The sequence below is a fragment of the Aquila chrysaetos genome, chromosome 10 (assembly GCF_900496995.4).
Source record: "Aquila chrysaetos chrysaetos chromosome 10, bAquChr1.4, whole genome shotgun sequence".
In the NCBI taxonomy this organism is placed as follows: Eukaryota; Metazoa; Chordata; class Aves; order Accipitriformes; family Accipitridae; genus Aquila; species Aquila chrysaetos.
Genome location: NC_044013.1, coordinates 29735990 through 29750910, shown reverse-complemented (window position 1 = coordinate 29750910; position 14921 = coordinate 29735990). Strand labels below are relative to the sequence as shown.

Below are 14921 nucleotides of genomic sequence, written 5' to 3'. Positions count from 1 at the left end.
CTTCGAGGTATAAAGGCCAGCGCCAGGCACTTAAAGAGCACACAGACAGGGTAAGTACAGAATAACCACTCTTTGCAAGCCTGTCTGCTCAAGCTTTCAGCAATCAGCAGAGTAGGAACTTTCAAAGACAGAGGTAGTGGATCTCAGATACAATGGACCAGATGCAAACCCAAAACAAAACCAATCTGTCCTAAGTTTACCTTTACCCTTTCTACCCATTCACCTTTTTAATCACTATGACAACTTATAGCAACAAACCATCAATCTGGTTAGACAATGTGAAAGAAGTCTTGTTTTACACTCAGTACTGGATCTCACCAGATAACCTCTAGCTCTTGCACTACTAAAAATAACATGTTTTCCTCTCATTTGACTTTTCTGAACCATGTATGGTTTACAAATGTTGTGGTGGTTCTTTCTGGCTCCGCTTTGTTGAAATGCACTGCTCCTTAAGTCAGCAGAGAGAAACAAGGAAGTGGAGCCAGCATCTTGTGACATTCTGGATGTCTAATAATCAAGCATGATTCAGTTTGGAAGACAACAGGTGACAAAATCAGAGCATGAGATTATCTAACAAGAAATATCCTATCTGTGCTACACTTAACATTTCTTGCCTGGGACAGGGCATACATCCTTTCATCAACCAGCCATTCCTGTGCCAAAGGTGCATCCGCAGGCTATGCTTAGGCAAAGGGCCAGTCTAGAAGCACCTTATGCAAAGATAACTGCACCATTTGAGTACAATGACTAGGTTAGCTTCCAAACTATGGCTGCTTGCTACATACAAAGGAAAAAAATCACTATCAGCTGTAAAGCAGGGAGCAGCTAGAAAAGGTTTAACTTGTAAAATGAAGAAACTTCATACAGACTCGAAACTCCGCAACATTACATACAGTCACTTCACAGACGTACTGAAATCCAAATGAGTGTTAAGCACAAAATTGCATGTGCCAGAACTATCTCCTCACTAAACAAGAAATGTAAACTAAGTCACTTTGGTGTGTACCCCACAATTTATTAATCACAAATTAAATCATATCTTACATCATATGCATGAAGACCTGCAATTCTTGAAAGCTGTCTTTGAGATTAGAACAAAACCATACTGTTCTTTACAAAGCATGTTTGGTGTGCCATTTATTTATTTATTACACGCTAGTGATTTATTCCTAGCGGATTCTACATTAAGAAGATACACATTGAAGCTCAATACTAGTTAGGAAACGACAGTTACAAATCCCTTGTGCAATGGTAACTGACAACAGCCTAATCATATAACCACACAACACTACTCAAATACAGACTTTTCAGTGACACTGTGTATTTAAGCTCTGAAAGTTTTTCTGAAATTTTCTACTAGGAAAAAAAAGGCAGTTCAGGTCAACATCTTGCTGGCCCATCAGTTGTTTGCCTCTGGTTTATATAGCCCCATTCCACCAGTCACTAGGTAACTAACATCTAGTGGCTCATGTTCCAAAAGCCTGCACGATTAGAAGAAAGCCTTTTACAGATTTTCTGTATCAAGTCTTTTTCACCACATTTCTATGGTGTAATTTAGTTAATCACACACTTAACTTTACAAGTTTAGTGATCGTAAGTTGTTCTGTGTGTGAAGCACACTGCTTTTTCACAAATAGCAAGTAAAAAAAATAAAAATCAATTTCATTCAACACTTAAATTTCTCTTTAATGAAAGTTAATTCTCACCTACTCTTAAAAGCTAGTATTACTGAGTTAAAATGAAATGGCAACTTTTTGCACCTTACTGATAACAAAGTTTCTTTCTAAGTGAAGAAAAATGAGCTTTCTTGGGGAATACCAAAGATAACTAAATCTACTATCAAAATCAACCTTACAGTACCCAAAGAGGAGCAACAGAAGATGAGCAACAAAGATACATGAAAACCTTAGGAAGACCAGATGCCACCACTCTTGCTAAGTCTGAATAAAATCCTAAATGATTCTATGATAACTGTACATGGCACAACACTGGCAGAATGTTCTTGCACACCCTTCCACCGGATAGAATACACCACACACTACTAATAGTAAGAAAACCCCACTTAGATTAACACTAAACTACAAGAGCATCAAAATGACAGTATTTAGTCTTTGGTACTTTGGAATGGAATAAACATCTCTGATTTATTATATAGTTTATATATGTTTATCTAAGCATACAGAGAAGGAAGAAGCTAACAGCAGCTTGCTAGAGATGAATTTTGAGTCTCTGGTCACTGGATTCACAGGAGGCCCTAATTGTCCCAGGCTGAAGCAGTACAGCAGTCTACAGTCATAAAAGGTAAAACCGAAGGGGTAACAGTCAACAAATTGAGAAGCTGAAGATTTTTATTGCAATGAAGTTGAGGAGCATTGGTTTGAAATGAAGGGTATCCCATGTGACAAGGAACTGTACAAGAACACCAAAAGGTGAATACCAATACCAGGAAGTGTACATGTCTTTAAATTTGAGTTACTGCAAAGAACAGGACAGGGTGTGTATGTACAAACCCCCCTCCCCCTTTTTCTTTTTTTTTAATTTACAAGGCTGAGTAAGAATAGAGAGACCTTAGGACAATCAAATCTATCAATCAGCTATTTCATCCTCTGAAACTACTTCTGACTGTGGCAGATGCCACAATCAACATTGCTAAAGTCTTGATATGTTTTCAGCAAGACATGAGGAAAGACTAGCACACACCTCGAATTCCACAGCAGAGGTCAAAGGACACTCGCTGACTGCATACGTTCCAGTCTGGAGCAGCACTGGCTGTTTTCATGTGAATTCCCTTTACTGTTGCCTTTAACTGTGCATTCGCTCGGTTCACAAACAGCTCTGAACCACAGGCCCAGTAGGTATCATCAGCTGGAGGAACTGACACAACCTGGTTGGAAGTAAACCCTGAACCACGTATTGAAGGGCAGGGATGCCTCAGCACCAACTACTTCAGTCTGCTCATCTGTTTCCATTGCACCAAATTACTTGCTGAGGCAGACACAGCTATTCTCTGTCAGCATCCTTTCAAACCCGGAATTTTGTTAGAAGATTAAACATATGGAGGGCACTGTCAGAATATAGGAATTAGTGACAAGCCAACTGATCCCTGGTGATTTGGGAAGCATAAAAAGAGAGATGAGGCCAACAGGATGAGAGCTGGAGACCCGATAAAGGCACACATCATGTCTCCAAAAATTCTCCAGCAGTGCTCTAGTATTTCTGCACAGGAGTAGAGGCAAATGTGAAAAGAATGTAAATAATATTTTTGTTCAGCTCGTGCAGTCAGATCTCCAGCACTGTTTGCTGCACCTGTATTGCACCACTTGATAAATAGTTTGCATTCTCATGAAATCATCATATAATTAATAATAATCTCAGCTACTTAAAGATGACCAGGTGGAAGTTCAGTAGTAACTGCAACTTCTGAAGAATATCTAGAAATTATGGACTCAAAAAAAAAAAAAAAATTTGCATATTTTCTAATCATTACTTAAAAGTCACTGATCCATATCATAACAACTTATGACTAGATCCACTCATGCCTACAGAGACAGGAAAGGTGACACCTGAAATTATTTAAATCTAACAGTCCCCTTCTCAGACAGACAATCTCTTGGATACTTTTTCCATTGCTACCAGATGCAAAAGACAACCACTGTGATTTTATAAAAGAGCAAGACCTCTACTGAAGATAAAGTTGTGCCCTCATGACAAAGCCATAAATACTTTTACTAGCTCAGGTATCAGAAACCACTTAGCCGTGTTAAGATAACTCTGCCTGAGCTTCTTCGCAGGGCTGTGCTGCAAACTATATTGCCCCTTGCAAAGTACCTGCTTACCTATCAAAAGAATCTTACTTTAGCTTTTTCTGTATTGTGCTCTACAGAGATTCTTCAAGGGATGCAATTTTTCCATTCTGACCGGCCTCTCTTGTGCACTAAAGTCTTTCACCAAGTGTGATTTGCCACACTGACATTTAAACATAAACAATGTTGTCTACCATCATTACTTAAGTCCTTCAATAAGTCATCAACATTTCCATAGGCAGTCCATCAAATATTTATCACTATACAGTCTTTTGTAACTTTCTGATCATTCGACAATGGATCCATACATGCCAGCAGCCTAACACAAGGATTCCACACTGCACAGTCATCACATAAGGAACTGCACCAAAATTTCAAAACTTACTGTTTCAAAGCTGCCTTTGTGCATCAGATCAATGGGAGGCCTGAAGAGGTCTGCTAGAGTAGTGAGTTTCTTATCTACTGCCCCTCCATTTCGTAGCTCCTGTTCCTGTCGAACTGCACAGCCCCAAGAGGAAAGGAAGCTGAATTAGACAAAATACTCACAAGATGTATTTATTATTGGCTATATGCTCATACACAAAACTCCAGCACTAGAGTCACAAGGTTAGGCCACACTGAACAAGATTAGTTGCTATGTATGGTAAGAACCCCACCTGCCCTAGCCTTCTCAAGCACTGGGCATTTATTTCACTTTCAAAAAACATCTTAATAAATTTATCAGCAGAGGGGGTCATATGCCAGTATTTGAAAACAAACGAGGCAAAAAAAAGCCGTGACTTGTCCCCAGTGATGCTTTTAAAAGGGGAAACTGAGCTCTATTGTAGCATCATAACTTTTACTCAGAATACTTCTATTCCAGTGTTTCTATTTCTTGGCTGTAAGGCAATCCCACAGAAAAGAAAAAAAAAAAACAAACCAGACTTAGTTTACATGGAGAAATATCTTTGGATGTTTATATTAAATATCTTTGGATGTTTATAGTAAATATTTCTTCCCACAATCGGCTGAAGATACCACTGTCTCTCTCAGGTGATGGGTTTTCAGCCTTTTTTATCCCCAAGTACCACACTTGGAGCATGCTTCTTTTCGTGGTATCAATTCCACTCAAAATAATACAGAACACATTCTTACATAGACATGACCATATACAATAAAGGTAAATCACAGCAATTGCTCACCTAAAATGCAGTGATACAACACATTTTATGGAACCAAGTCAGCTGAAATGGGCAATAACTACCCCATGACCAAAAACCTTCTATAAGTGAAAGGAGCTGTCAATGGGCCATAGCATACAAACCATTCTCGAGCAGACACTGGATCCCCACAGAGAAAAAAGCATCCCCATGGAGCAGGCCTAGAAGCCAGGAAATAATCTGGACTTTCATGGCCAGGGCCACTTTTTCAGAGCCAGTGGTATTCATCCATGAAGTTTTACCAAAAAGCATGATAAAGCTTCATCATAAGCACTCGCAATGATCTTACATTTTGTGCATCTCTAAATGTCTTGTAAGAGTGGACCTGATGAAAAAAACATTTAAGGGTATGATGATTCTGTAAATGGTATATTTTCATTTACAAAGCTGCCAGTGACTTTAGTACTTGACAAGTTCATTATTACTGGAAAACCCTGATCAAACCTGTCAGGGAAAATAAAGTAAATGTGAATACTTATTTTCAGTTTGGCATCCAACAGCACCTAACTATGTGGGAACCTGGTCCATGGTTAGACCTCTTGAACACTCCAGCAACATCAGCGATAACAACTGCACAACAGCTCTAACTCAGCTGTGAAATATCTGGCGTTCTGCTGTCCAAGAATCATATTCTATGAAACTTAATGGCTTAAATAACAGCCAATGCTTTGTCATTTGGAGATTCTGCATGTGAACAGATAGACAGTGGTAAACAGCAACTAAATTCACAAGAACCTTGTGTGCTGCCAAGGAAGAAGCCTCGGGGCTACTCAAATCTAATTCAAGTGCCAGAATGACCACTGGCTAGCCAAGAAAAATTCAGTGGATGAATTTAATTTCTACATGGGTGTTGGATTCTTCCCCCATTCAATTCCCTCTAGAGCAGAAAAAGTATATTTTGAGAGTTATCAAGAAAATACTTGCCATATGAAAGCAGACAGAATATAGTCTGTAGGTTTTACTTATGTAACACAGGCGAGTGTTCAGACCAGCATCCTCTCCCTTCAGCCACCCCAGAACAATAGACAACCTTAACTGTACCACTGATGTGGAAAAGACGTGTCAGCAAACAGTACTGACACTACAACAGTGAACAGCCTAATAATGTTATTAAAAAAAATTTTTCTATACAGCAGGCAATTTAAAAATCATTCAATGACTGAAAGCTGTCCTAACTTACAATGGAAACTATTTTTCAATCTTACTTGCGTTAAAAAAAAAAAATAGAACCTCTAGCTTACTGATCTGTAGACACTTACTGGTTTCTGTTTGAAAATCCCGAAAGCCATCAAATATTGAGCGCGCAGGTCTGCGTCTTTTAGGAGCTTAAAAAAAAAAAATACATTTCAAGAGTTATTTCAAAAGTATACTGTCAAAATAATTACATATTAGTACTTTCCATCACACGTGTGGAAAAATAGAATAGGAACCCAAACCATGAATGATGTGGGAGTAAGGTCATTAGGAAGGGCTGGAGGAGGATGGGAGGATGGAAACAGGTAGTTTGTAAGACCTGTTTCCTAACACATCCTCCCACCAGCAAAGCTTACTCCAGAAACAAAACATGTATCAACAATACACAAGAGTTTAAAGTTAGCCCTTTCTGATGGACTCACCCAGGCTGATCAGTATGTAGTGGCAGTGCTGTCACAGCATCAACATGTCACAATTCCAGTCAAGATTTTTACCAAAGGCCTTCAAGTTGATGAAAAACTTCAAAAGATTAAACCCCATGGGAGAATATTTTCTCTATTAGGAAACACATTTGTTTTTTCCACAATGCATTTCTATTCTTTTCTAATCTCTTATCCAGATCCTGTCCCAACTTCTTGGCTGGACTAGCAACTGCCACACTCTTCCATTGGATCCAGTATCACTATCCACAAGGAAACCTTCAGAACAGATTATCTGCACCTGGACAGACAGCGGCCCAGGCAGATAACTGGAATAGTACCTAAAAGTACCACTGAAGTCCTACGGTACAGCACAACCACTGTACTTGGAATGCAAAACAGAACTGGCTGCCAAGACTTATTCCAACTATTCATCTGCATTACTATTAACTGAGAGCAGAACAATTTTAACATAGAACTTTCAAAGCCTAATTGTTATAAGACATATTAAATAATAATCAAATTAAACAAAGTAAGATAAATACAATGTATACCTACCAGAAACCTGTAGTAAGAAAAATCCATTTACTATGAAAAAGCACAACCTACACACAGGTCACAAGGCAAGTACCTCCAAAACTCAATTTTAGAGACCCTTCTGGTTTTGCACTCATAGCGCATGCAGCATCTCTCACCTTGTGCCACACCAAGGGCATAAAGAACAGTACACAGTTCTTGTTCCTTGCATTCTTCTCGTACAGAGTACAAAGGAAAGAACCAGTGTATCTCATACAGACTATCATGGAAAAAGAAAGTAAGCCTGAATGAGGAACATGTTGGTGAATAATGCCCCTCTAACTCTAGTAAGTAACATCTCTTTCACCTCTAAATGCTTAGACACAAGCACAACCCATTAAAACCAACTTTTGCACAACTTAAACTGCAGCTAAGAATAGTAAGTGAAGGACCACTTCAGCAAAAGCATAATTTCCCTTGCCAGGCTTAGCTATTCCCTGGCAGCACTGGTGAAGATGTTCACAGCAGGCCAGGTAGATGTTTTTCTCATTTCCTTTGTATTGCAGATGGGATCCGTGTACCTGGCAGAGCACAAACAGACAGGGTCATCTCTTCAACTGGAAGAAAACCTAAGCTCATATGACCACCTCAATAAGACACTGTTAAAAACACAAACTGGCATGTCCCCTGCTTTGAGGTTAGAGCTGAAAAGACCAAGTGAAGTTATCTCTCCAATTTCAGCTAGCTTGTCAGGCTGCTTCATGTTATAAACAGAAGTGGCATTAGTGAGCATATTGGCACTGGTGGACCAGACAGTGCCAGGAGGCTATCACTGATCCAAAGATCGCCTCAGCTGGGTGGTCAATAACAGTGCGTCTGAGATCGGTGTGTGACAGATGGGTAGAACAGGAGCAAGCATTAGGGTCAGCAGATCTTAATCCTGAACTTTGATTCTTGAACCCACAGGAGTCTACAGACCTTTGTCAAAAGGTTTGTTTACCCAGTTCCAGGGTAAACTTGAAGCTTGGTCTCCTCCTTTCTAGCACAGGAACTAAACAATAGAAAAGAGCATTTCCTATGGGTACGAAACCACTTTAAAGACGAGCAATTGCATGCCCTTTCTTGATAAAAAGGGCAAGACTCTCAATGCAGTTGACATGGCAAAAGTCATACAGACAGCCAGAAATGGCCTGGTCAACATGAGAAGGACAGAGCCTCACAAAGCTAGAGGAAGTAAGCATAAAAAGAGAGAGCCTTAGATCTCCATACAGACATGGACACTACACAAAAGGCAAGGATAATGCACCAGGTAATCCAGTCCTGCTACAGAAGTTCCACCCCTGTGCTGCTGTAAAAGAATCACTACAGCAGAGGTTTGAGATTGAGGTTTTGAGATTCAGAACATTAGTGTACTACATGAGTGCTAAACAGTGTTTTAGATAAGCACCCAAAAGAAAACACCATTTCCACCACCTGTTCCCTTAGAGCAAAAAAATGTTTCAAAAGCAAAAGTGATAAACAGTTTCAGAAAACAAATAAGAAAACTAGCTGCACGATGCAGTTTAAAGAGCAAATTAAATTCCCAAATGAGAAATGGAGAAAGTGATGTGTAATCATACAGTTCAGCCCTTCTTTCTAATCTATCATCTCCCTGAGAAGCATGCATTTGTCCTCTTCATTTTCACTCGTCAATCAAGGCTCAATCTTTTATCCCACCTCCTTAAACTCCTTCACAGCAGTATCACATGGTTCTGAACTCCCAGAACACAGGTGTATACTTAAGCATCGCTAATTGGCTGTTGCCTCACAAAGTCTCATGAAACAGGGGTTAGCAAATTAGTACCACTGGGAATGTAGCATCTCTAATGTGTGAGGTTTTCAATAACACTGGTATTACTTCCAAGTATGCAATCATGTTACATGGCTGCAGAGTTGTAGCAGGAAAAAAAACAAGAATAAAAATACATACAATGCTTTCTTCACATTCAGCAAGTTCTGTTTTTCTTTTGTCACTTAGCTCATCTCAAGTTAAAGAAAACAAAAAAACAAAATAAGAACACAAGCCTACCTCCAAACAAGGGCTCAGGCTCTACTAAAATTTCCTGTTTTTGAGGAATTGGAGCTCGTACTTCATCCCTATCAAAGGGGAAGAAAAAAAAAAAAATCAGAGAGATTATAATATTTCAAGTACTATATAAACCACATCCCATTGTGCTCCAAAGGCTCCTGCAACTCAAACCAGCTAAGGATGCTGCTGTACCATTGCACAAAATCAAGAGATTTGGGGTCAAGAGGGACCTGAAGAGACCATCTATTCCCACTCATGGCACTGATGCAGGACTTGGTACACTCTGCATTAAGATCTGGCATGGACGACCTTTGTAAGTCTTGATAGAAGATTACACAAATCCCTGGGTGACTTGATCCCAGGCTTTGTCAATCTACTATTTAAAGTTTTTTTTTTCTTCTTTAATAACTTACTTAGAACTTGGAAAAGTTTCTTAAAACTTAGCAAAGGCTGCTAATTAATCCACTTGCCACCCTCCTCCCCGATTATCTACATGGAGAGAAAAAAATACTATCTTCCTTATTACCAGCTTTCTTCTGTTGGAAGACTTTTTGCTTCCACTTGAAACTCACAGCCCTCTCTTTTCCAGAGGAAGGAAAACAAGATGGTCAAAACAGCCATTTCCCCCCATTTCTGAAGCAATTCTTTGCTTACATAGCTGGGCTCCCTCACATAGCAACAGCTTAGTTACGCTTGCAGAGACTACAAAATAATCTGAAATTATGACTAGAAGAAAGGAAATCACAAGGCCTCTGAAACAGTTATCACTTACTCAGTGTGGTCACTTGGCTCATGGATCTATGTGAAGGAGGGCATGGGCTCACCCAAGGAAATCTATTGCTTTGTCCTGCCTATGAACTACTCCTGAAGTGCCCTCTTCCCTCAGACTCTTCCAAAGTGTGCAGTTTGTGGCTCTTGGCCATGCAGGTTTCAAAAAGTAACTCATAATGTCAGCAAGATGCACTAACCTTGCTATTAACCTCCACATCTTTGATTGCTGTTGTGAAGCTAGTTATTCTCCATTTTGCATTTGCATATTTATTGTTCTCTCTTCCTAGAAGTAACACTAAGCTGACCAGCACCTGGAGGGTGTCAAGTATAAAAAAGAAAGTATTCCAATAAAAACTTGAATCTTAAGTCACTGATGTGCCAGAAGTTGTCTAGAAATAAGAACTCTAACACCTATAGATACAGAGTTTTAACTTCATTACCTGTCAAAGGTTCAAGCAGGAAAGCACTTGACATCAACTATAAAGGTTAGTACTAAAAGAATTATTTAAATTTATGCATGTGCTTCAGAAGTATGAGTGGCAAGAACTTTCTTTAAAAGTTACTTCTTTTTCCTGAAGTGGAAGATCTTCATAAGACAAAAGCATGGCTAGGTTTAATTTAGAACATTTAATAAATGTGACTTATAGCAATTAGCTTCCACTCAAAATATTCCATTTATACCAAGCAGCCACATTAACAGGCAGCAGTGAAAGGCTCTCTGCCATGTTTAAGTCACCGATGCAGATTTTGTAGTTGCTTATTCCTCTGCATACTAGTGTACATGATCTAGCCTTTCCAGTGCCAAATCTGGTTACACTTAAAACACCACAATAAAACCCTACGAATGGGACTAAGGTCACTACATTTCTAAGAACGAAACCAACAGAACTCTCTAACTGCTAAAGCAAGATTGCTGGAGCAATTTAAAAGTAAAAATCTCTTACTACTGAATCCCCCCTTTAACATCTTGAGCTCTGTTTACAAAAACCAGAATGTATAAGCTACAGAAAACTTCTGAAGTACATGCAAGAGAGACTAACTGATGTTGGTCTACATACCAACTTACGTAATAACTTATTTACCCAGAACAATATGGGGGCCGTCTATTAACAAGATCATCAAAGAAGCACGTATTACAGGGAGCTGACAGCAGGTTAGAAGTGACAATTGCCTTATTTGTTCTGCCTTACACTATTCTTAAGACAGACTACTCATTTATACAGACATGTTCATCAGGTACATACTCAGTGTGCGGTCGAACAGCAGACACCCCTGCAGAACTGGTGCTAGGCTCCTCTGCTATGCCTCCACCATCCAGAAACATGGTGACAGCCATCTCCAGATTATTGTTGCATGCTTCAAGCATATGCTTTCCCACACTTTCACTGGCACCTGTAATGCCAAAGAAAAATTAAAGCATTCTTTGGAAAACATTTTGATTGGAAGCGCTAGGAACAGCTGACCAGCAAGCTTTCTCTCTCAAAGTATTAATAATTAGAAGGAACGGGTCATCAGTTGCCATTTATCTCTGAAGTACAACTATGAAATGAGACAAACACAGGTATCTCACGGGGGAAGGGAATGACTGCATATAGGACAGCCAGACTACTTCTTTCCATCAAGGGAAAACTTAGTGGAAGACATCTGAGGGATTTTAGCATGTTTGGGGTTTTTTTTTTTTTCCTAGAGGTCAGACCTTTTCCTGGTGGGCATACACCAAAAAAAAAAAGAAAAACTGACTTAACATTTTAACAGGGACAATACTGAATCAGCTGCTAAAGCTTTTTACCCACTCATAACAGATATTTAGAGATGGAAGAAAAGATATCCTGTTTTAGTGATTGCCCTAAAAGGCAAAAAAAAACCCAGCAGAAGCTCAGTTCACATAACGGGGGGGGGGGGGGGGGGGGGGAAGCCAAGAGGGAGAAAGTCTACAGAATTATTTGTATAATGACTAACATCTATTAAAATTTCTCTGAAGTGCAACTAAATCCAGTCTTATTCTTGTTGCTCAGGATGAAACAGTAGTTCTTAGCACCACTTATAACTCTTTCCTCACAGGGTCAGCCTCTACCTCCCAACTTCTCAAAAACCATACCAGCAACAGAAGCACCCTCATCAATGGAAGCTCTCCTGCACTCAACCCTTTAAATATCTCCTTACTACAGCATCTGTCTGCATAGCTGGTGGGCTGCCAAAGAGTTTATTTTCATATGGGAAGGCTGGCAGAGAGGAAGAGTGGCAAAATGCAGCTGAACCAGTCTGGGAGTAGCTTTTGGATCTGTAGTAATTCTTACTAGGTTCACTGCAAGTCACCAAAATGAAGAAAACACTTTCCCCAGCATCAGTCACAGATAAGATCAGTTTGGGCAAACCACATTTGGATGTTTTTCAGATTTTTGGGGAAGACTGAAGAAGCTCTAGTTTGAACAGAGAATACACTTTGAAACTGTCAAGATAAATCCATTCTAAATGACCTGCGCCACCATTGCATTAAATCACAGAGAAAGCCAAACTGACTGAGGGAACTGGTTTTCCAAAAAAACCATCCTGCCACAGCAAGCGTACTCAGATGGCAGTCAGCTGTATTTTAAGATCTTAATTGAGATGAAGGAGGTGCAAAATAAAAACTAGTGACATCTCAAAAAATGATGCGAGAGCATCAAGTTCACGTTCTTCAAAGAAACTGCTCTTTGGTATCTTCAGCTCACTTCGATGTCAACTGTAGCAATTAAACAACACCTGTCTAGTTTGGAATACATACACCACCCTACAACCTCACTGTACAGTCATGTGAAGTCATTCATTTAGAAGAAGTAGAAGAAAAATTATATTCAACCCTCTACTATTTACAGAGAGACCAACACAGAAAGTGATTGTACTGATTCTTCATCACTCCTAAGGAAACTGCCATCATATGAATGTTTTCAGTGCTTGCACTAGCAAACAGAAAATACTAAATACTTGTTAAGTCTCAAAGCAAATTTCCAAGAGATCCCATCATTTCATTGGTAAAGATACACAGGAGCTACGTTCTTTTTAGCAAAACTTTCCTGGATGAGAGCACCAAAGAAACACAATTCTGCCATCTGGATAAGAGAAATATATCAAGGACTATTTCTCCTCATTCCTCACCATCACCTACGCTAGAATCAAACAGCTGTATACTATTCACTCAGCCTTTTCCCCACAGACAGGAGTAATTTCGTACACTTACAACTTCAAGTTGAAAGCTGCTAACACAAACCACAGAGGGTGTGTGCTTCTGAGCACCTGTCAAATCATGCCAGTATTGGCAAGACAAGCTCCACAACAACAAGCCTTTAGATATAACCTTAAATGCTGTTAAAATGGAAAAATGAAACTTCAAAACTCTGCTTTAATAGTGGACGGGTGAAGCCCATCAGGTTCTTTTTCTCCTTTGTGAAAGCATAAGAGGGATGCTCTTACGTTTAGCATATATCATCTGTATAAGCACAAAAAGCTGCCAGGAAGAGCAAACTAGCATGGCTCCGCCTGTTCTAGTTTGTTTTTTAGCAAATCTCTCAGGAACTACTGAAGAGAAAACACAAGGCGCACACAGGCACATACTACAATGAAAACATATTTGCTGTAGTTTTTTTTTATTCAGAGAGTTTATTCTAAAAGGCTTCTTTAAGGATAGCTGAGCGATCAATAATTTCCCAGTGTACCCTGCCGGCATGTTCACAGCATACTGAACACCCTCAACACGCTTGTTCAGGATTTGAGTGCATCCAAGCCTGAGTAGAGGAACACAACCTGAAATTGAGCTGGTTAGACTAACCGAATTAAAAGCAGTTTCACTTGTATCTACTAAAAAGCCAAAGATGTTTTATTAAACGCTCCTTCAGTATTTGGTACACAACACCATAAGCAAGGGGGAACCATAGTGAAGCAGATTAAACACAAAGTGGGTCAAGCACTCAAAGTACACAAGCTAAAGCAGGAATTCTCACCTGCCACAAACTTCAATTGAAAAAGCGACTTGCTATTTTCGTTAGCAAACTAAATTCTCAGCAAGCCAACCGTACTTTCAGACATTTGTTTGTTTGTTTGTTTTGGTTTTTGTTTTTTTTTTTTTTTAAAGGTGGACTCGGGGTTCGGCTCCAGTCTCCCTCCCGGGCGTCAGCCTGATTTGCAGGAGCGGGACGCCGTTCCCGGGCCGGAGCGGAGCAGACCGCCGGGAGGGAGGACACGCACCCGCACCACCGAGAAGCTCAGCCGACCGGGGACAACTGAGAGGCCCCCTCCGAGCCGAGGGGGACCCCACGACCCACAGGGCGGGGGCACGGCCCGGGCCTCGGGCACCACCCGCCGCGGCGGGCCGGGCCCCGGAGCGCGCCCGCTGACAGGCCCGGGCGTCGCCAGCGCCTCTCGCCTCGAGGGAGCCCGCGGCAGCAGCGCGAGGGCCTCCCAGGAGACCGGGAGGGGGAGCGTGCCCGGGGCCGCCCGCCGGCGCCGCTCCGCCTCGTCCCGCGCACCGCCTCACGCCGCGGCCCGCTCCTCCCGCCCCCGGCCCGCCGGGGCGGCCGCCCCCCTGACGCGGCGGCGGGGGCCGGGCGGGTAGGCGCCCGTTAAGCACGCAGCGGCGGCGGCCTCGGCCGAGCTCGGCGGGCCCCGGCTTCCGTGTGCCTCACCCGTGATGGCGGTGAACTGCTGGATTAACCCCTTCAGCGCCGAGGAGGCCGCAGAGCCCCCGTGCGCCGCCATCTTGCCGCCGCCGCACAACAACACGCACGCCGCCGGCCCGCGCGCTCTGCGCAGGCGCGGCGCCCGCCCGCGCCCTTCCTCTGCCCGCCGCCGGGGAGGCGCCTCTCCGGGCCGCCGCGGGCGGGGCGGGGCGGGAGTTGCCGTGGCAACGTGGCCAGCCCCCGCCCCGTCGCCTCAGTCGCCCGGAGAGGCGGGAGTTGCCGCGGCAACGCGGCCAGCC

At 41.8% G+C, this 14921-nt stretch overlaps 1 protein-coding gene across 5 annotated transcripts in view; it reads right to left on the bottom strand.

The window, feature by feature from the left end:
• The window catches only part of UBXN7 (UBX domain protein 7), a 34186-nt gene that overhangs the window by 16655 nt on the left and 2610 nt on the right, over window positions 1-14921 (bottom strand). For 2 of the 5 annotated variants that reach the window (XR_005933319.1, XM_041126493.1), the window contains exons 1-5: window positions 14629-14758; window positions 11215-11362; window positions 9200-9267; window positions 6262-6327; window positions 4189-4301 (exon numbers count right to left, since the gene is read on the bottom strand). Coding sequence is in view for 4 of the 5 variants with exons in the window: in XM_041126493.1 (XP_040982427.1) it covers window positions 4189-4301; window positions 6262-6327; window positions 9200-9267; window positions 11215-11362; window positions 14629-14701 (468 nt within the window). In the remaining variant the exon portion in view is untranslated. Of the gene's footprint in view, window positions 1-4188; window positions 4302-6261; window positions 6328-9199; window positions 9268-10167; window positions 10282-11214; window positions 11363-13947; window positions 14596-14628; window positions 14759-14921 lie in introns of those variants that run through there. The other 3 variants (XM_030028116.2, XM_030028115.2, XM_041126494.1) reach the window with 3 other exon arrangements.